Below are 6031 nucleotides of genomic sequence, written 5' to 3'. Positions count from 1 at the left end.
ATCTCGTTATTGGATTGTGGATTCGAAGACATCGAAGATTCAGGGCCAACTGTAGATTATACGGGGATGTGAGTTTGTAAAATATATTGCACTCACAGCGGTAAATACGATGATTACATTTGCGCATATGCAGCTTATATGATTGCATGGAAACGTGATATAATTCCAAGATACATCTTTGGCGAGCTCTGATGACAAATCATGTTTTCAGAGGGGAGAAAATATTTGCAAATCCTGTATTTTTGGCACGCTAGGATGGTAATTGGTCGCTGGGACAATCATGTCTGACTATAACTGATAAGACAGTGTTTTTGATAAAGGTACGCGTATAAAACGATCTCTTTCTCATCACTTCTTCGGCTAATAACAGACATTCTACCAATTGTCTTGATGTCATAAGCAAGTCTCAACGTTATCTCCGTGAGTTGAACAATATAATTACAATCACCTTGCATCGTATGCACATTATTATACATATTTCTGCTAACAATCTTTATCCAAATACGGGAAGAAAATCTTTTCATTTTTTTTAGCAATAATTGTAATATTGATGCATATTTATTGTAAGTTGAGGCAGAAATCTCATTATATTTCTTGAATGCCGTATTAATCTTAGGTACAACCAGTTTATACCTGTTATAACGTTCGTATATCGCGAACAAATATGCAGGTTTGAAAAATTTAACTAATATTAGTTTTTACCAAGAAGTTGGTTTTTCGCTGTTTCAAATCCCGTTAAAATCACTGTCACTGTAAAATTCTCGAAGCAGTCTTTTCTACACTTGCAGTCAGCTTCGTCATTTCGTGTATGAAATAATACAGATATTAATAGTAAATATATCAAGCTAATAAACTCAAATCGTTTTCAAGTTCAACTATAGAAGAAAATACGAATTGCCAATTCTGTTTTATATCTGGTGTTTTGTGACAGCTTCACCGGTATTGCTGTAGGCGTTCTTTACCTTTTTCTCCTTTGATTGACTATCGAGATACGATTACGTACGTCACGTACTGTTCCAAATGAACCTGAGATTCACATATTGCTTACCTAAAATGTCCTTGAAAATTCACCAACGGCACGAACCACGTATCACAATTTTACACGCTTTTTTATTCCTGCCGATCACTTTTCCGGTTCACCAGCCTCGCCGTTACATGCGTCTGTAGGCCTGGTAGACAACTGTGGCTATCAAAAGTTGAGTGATCACTGAGTGAGCTACGTGCTCGTGTGTCGATTGTTTGAAAATAATTTTTCTGACGTTATCGTTTTTTACATACGTGAAATCATCGACAATTTTCTGTCAAATCAGTACAGTGACGAGATCAATAGTTTTACTTGCATATATACTATCATGCAAGTAGAAAAATAATTTGCTGGACCGACAAGTTTTAGTGCTAATATAAAGACAGCACGAATTTTTGCTTTCGAAGCAAGAATTTTCATTTCAATAAAAAAATTTTGCAAGTATGATAACCAAGTGGACTTTCCAATTTAGGAATCCTGCTAGTTAAACTCGCAAAATTTTTGCTGTTTCGACAAATTAACTTTGCTGTCTTTATATTCGCGTAAAAACTTGTTGATGCACGTGATTCTATCTTACACATATTGCGAATATTGACGAAGTATTAACGGATTACTGTGGTAATAATTGGTGCATTATTATAGACTTCAGGGATCATATTGTGTTGAAAAAAAGTTTCTTACGAAGAAAAAAAAAATGATGATAGTTTTTTCATAATTATCATACGACTTTTTACATATACAACGTTTAAATCGATACTGAATTTAGAAGAAATGTTCAGGAATAAACGTACAGAGCCAGTGTAATAAAAAGTATCGAAGTACCCTAGATTAGTAAAAAAAAGTTATTTCGCAGAATAAAATTCTGGTTACGGGAAGGAGATATTTTTTTCCGTGCATACGAGCAATTTAGTTTTGGTTGGATTCGGATCCACACCCATTGAGCACTGCGCACACTTTTTGGTACGTTACTTTATGTTTTATCGTCTGTGAACAGATGTCCCCTTTTCGTTACTACATTGGTATTTTCACATTTTCAAACACCATTTTCGAGCAGGTATAAAGCTGTGACTAGGCTTCATTATCGATGATTTTCGCACCTGTAAACCAATACCGTCGTTGTTAATTTTAACTTGTTTTTCTAGTCAGGTTTATATGAAGATATAGTATAAAGATGGAGACAGCGCGCACCAAGCAATGGCCACAATATTTAGCGGCAATTACTGGTAAGCATAATGAATACAAAAAATAAAAATTCTCTCAAATACTCGAAATTCGAATTCTTGTGACGGTTTCAAGTCCACATTAGAAAATACGGAAGGGTGGGGCAAACTTTGACCTAGGAGATTTTATTTCAACCACATGTTGTTGGTTCTATTGGCAGGGACATTAGAATTCACAACATTAGACAATTCAAAACTCAGCCAAGACGTTGCGGGTGTTGTGAATTATAATCAGATTTAACGAAACTGAGTTTCGTTAAATGTTGAAAAAAATTAGGGATGTTAGTCAAATAAAACTTGATAACGTATTGAAAAATTAATGGATTGAATTGTGAACTATACGAGAGTAATATGAGTATAGAAGATCATAAACGGTTTAAATATAAAATTATCCCGTGATTAAAGTTTAGCGTGTAATCGCCAGTTTCAAAGTAAACGAGTATAAAGTCAATTAGCATCAAATTACAATTTTAATTAAAGTTTTGCTTTTTGTTTTTCACGTATCACGTGGTATTTGATTGCAGAAAAGCCAGATATCGCGAAACCGCATCAGCGAAAATTTGTGATTTACATATTATCGGTGTTGTACAAGAAAATGTGGTACCGGTAAACATTCGGTGCTATTGTACATGTCTATACCGTATATTCTGGTAAATGCAACGTTAAATCTGTTTGCTTAGTTTATACTACATTCAGTTATAAGGCCTGAAAATCAATTTATTGTAACACTGAAGTCAAATTATCACGACAGTTTCGAGAAAATATAGTACGCGTGACGATAACCAAAACCAAAAAGAATAGTTAGACATACTAGATTATCAGATTGCAGAAAAAATATCCATTTTCCTTTACTAGCCAGAGCTATATGTCTCTTGCTTGTGTTAAAAAATGTAAATAATTAAAGACTGTACAAATAACCGCAACAAGATATTCTCCATTTATAACGATAGGCTGCTACCTGTTTTACCGTAAGGCCCGTACCTGTTTTACCATGAGGTTTCTACCTCTTTTACCATAAGAGCTTTACCTGTCGCACCATGAGGCACCAATATCACACAGTCGTGCACTCCAAGATTATAAAAGACCGAAACCGCCCGAAAACCGTTACATCATTGAAAACATTTCCAGCGACAATATCGCTGGCCATAACCGGTTCTCACATCGGCTGGACATCACCGACACTGCCGTACCTGAAAGGCGACAATTCTCACGTGCCAATAACGTCGGACGAGGCGTCTTGGGTGGCGTCATTTTACCTCCTGGGAACGGTGCCGGGGAACATAATCGCGGCATTCCTGGTCGACAGATATGGTCGGAAACGAAGCCTGCTGGGATCCGGAGTGCCGCTCTTCCTCGGCTGGCTCCTGATCCTGGTCGCGGACAATCGGCACGTGCTCTACGCCTCACGGTTCATAAGCGGGTTGGGTCAAGGCCTCGTATACGTGGTCTGCCCGATGTACATCGGCGAGATAGCCGACAGCGATATCCGGGGGGCCCTCGGCTCTTTCATGAAGCTGATGGTCACCCTCGGCGAGCTTTACGCCCACGCTATCGGCCCGTTCGTCTCCTACGAGATCCTCGCTGGCCTCTGTGCCATCCTGCCTCTGCTCTTCGTCCTGAGCTTCGCCTGGATGCCCGAGTCTCCGTACTTCTTCCTCATGCACGAGAGACGCGCCGAGGCGGAGGCCAGTCTGATGAGGTTGAGGGTCTACGCCTCGAGGTCCGATCTGGACCGCGACATCGAGGAGATTAACGAGGCCATGATCAGGGACCTGTCGAGCCGCGGTGGGGCCCGGCAGCTCATCGACGCCCCGGGAAATCGGCGGGCCGTTATCGCGAGCTTTGGCCTCCAGCTCGTCCTCCAGTTCAGCGGACTCGCGGCCATCGAGTCTTACACCCAGGAGATATTCGCCGAGAGTGAGTCCGGCCTCTCCGCAGGCCTCGCCGTCATAATCCTCGGCGTCTTTCAGCTCGCCGCTGGCGTCGCCGCCGCCATTTTGGTAGACCGGATGGGCCGTAGGCCCCTTCTTATCGCCACGACAACCGCCGCCGGAATCGCCCTTGCCGCAAGCTGCAGCTTTTACTTCCTTAAACTCGGGATCGGCGCCGACGTCCGGGGGACAGGGTGGGTCCTTGACGCCTCGGTCATGATGTACGAACTCGCCGTCGCTCTGGGCCTAAGTCCCCTTTCGTACATGATGCTGGGAGAGCTTTTTCCCACCAACGTTAAGGGCGTCGCCGTCACCCTTGCCAACGTCTGGGCAGCTCTGCTCGCATTTTTTGTCTCCAAGATGTATCAGGTACTGTCCGATAATTTTGGCGTATATGTTTCCTTCGCTTGGTTCTCGGTTAGCTGCTTTATTGGCATCGTTTTTATAGCCTTTTTTGTACCAGAAACTAAGGGCAAGTCTCTTAACCAAATTCAGGATCAACTCAACGGTCGTAAGGTTATTGAGAAAAGCGCTATCGCAGCATAATTTTTACGGAGATCGTTGGTCGATTTTTGGAGGGGGGACATTTGAAGGCAGCGAAATTTATCAAATATCGATTCTCAACACCGTATTGAATGATTACAATTAGGTATCGTTAACATTCGTCAGGGTCGTTGGTTTCATTTGCAATGGAAAATTGGCGTAAGGTTTTGGTCCTTCATTGAAGAGATTGGTCAGCCAAAAATCGATACCTTTTATTCGTTTATTACGGTGAAGATCTTTTTCAATATGTACGAAAGTAAAAAGTTCCGGTATTAAAAACAAGAGCTCGGATATCAATGTTTAATTTCTTTTAATCGTTCGAACTCATTCTGTGATGGCTGACTCTGTTCAGAAGACTATTTGCTACAAAGTCATTGAAATAGATTTTTATTTTTGGCGTAGCCAAGTTGATATTGCGGTTTCTTGATTATAATCAATTTCGACGTAAGGTTGTCAAATAAAATGTTTAATGATGGCAATCCGAAAAAAAAACAAACTATTACAGTGAGATTGCAGAAAATAATCTTCTGAATAAAATGAGCAATCTTAGTTTGAGTTAACCGAATTTAGTAGCTTTTTTATCATCTTGAAGCGACTCAAAATGAAACGTTGATATTTAAGCTTTTGTTTATAATTTCAGTTTTTTTTTTTTTGTTCTTTAATTTTGCCAGAAACCGTTGGAATTTGCCAATATATTGCTTTGATAAATAGAGCAACTATTCAGCAGCCACCGTAACAGTAATCCGATATTGGAACTTTGGATTATTAGAAAAATTCACCCGCGCGACAAAACTTAACTTCACGAAGATAATCGATTCTGCGAAATTTTCTCGAACATTCGATTTATATTCATAAAACATTAACGTGATTACGTACATATTGTGAAGCAAAAAAAAAATGAAAAAATACATTTGACGTGTAGGAGAAATATATTCATGATCCATGCGAGGTTGAACAAAGAAAGCTTTGACGGAATGAAGCTGTATGTTATATACGCAGTTAGGTTGCGGGAAAATTCAGGTCGAACTGCGCTGGTTTTATTATTTCGATTTTAGTTTCTAAGAATTAAACTTAAGTTAAGAAAACGAATTCTCAAGGACCCTTATATTCTATTTCGATAAAGATTTCGCGTGACGTATAGTACAGCGATTTTCATTACCCGTGAAAATCTTACCTACTATTGGACACAGCCAAGAAATCTCTTTGAAAATCGAATAGCTAAAGTATGGATATACAGGTAGATATAAAGAGCTCAGGGTCCCAGCATATAAGAGCAAATTTGCATGACCATCTTTTAATCCCTTTTAGGCAGG

The 6031-nt window shown here is 39.8% G+C and overlaps 1 protein-coding gene across 1 annotated transcript; it reads left to right on the top strand.

Annotated features, from left to right (window-relative positions):
• The first annotated feature begins 361 nt into the window (after nucleotides 1–361).
• On the top strand, nucleotides 362–5670 carry LOC124182630 (facilitated trehalose transporter Tret1-like). Its single transcript, XM_046570146.1, has 3 exons — nucleotides 362–420; nucleotides 2167–2247; nucleotides 3373–5670. Exons 2-3 carry the CDS (start codon nucleotides 2196–2198, stop codon nucleotides 4719–4721), a joined length of 1401 nt encoding a protein of 466 aa, XP_046426102.1. The 5' UTR covers nucleotides 362–420; nucleotides 2167–2195; the 3' UTR covers nucleotides 4722–5670.
• The last annotated feature ends 361 nt before the right edge of the window (nucleotides 5671–6031 follow it).

This window comes from Neodiprion fabricii, chromosome 1 (assembly GCF_021155785.1).
Source record: "Neodiprion fabricii isolate iyNeoFabr1 chromosome 1, iyNeoFabr1.1, whole genome shotgun sequence".
Lineage (NCBI taxonomy): Eukaryota > Metazoa > Arthropoda > Insecta > Hymenoptera > Diprionidae > Neodiprion > Neodiprion fabricii.
This window is presented reverse-complemented; position numbering and strand designations above follow the sequence as displayed.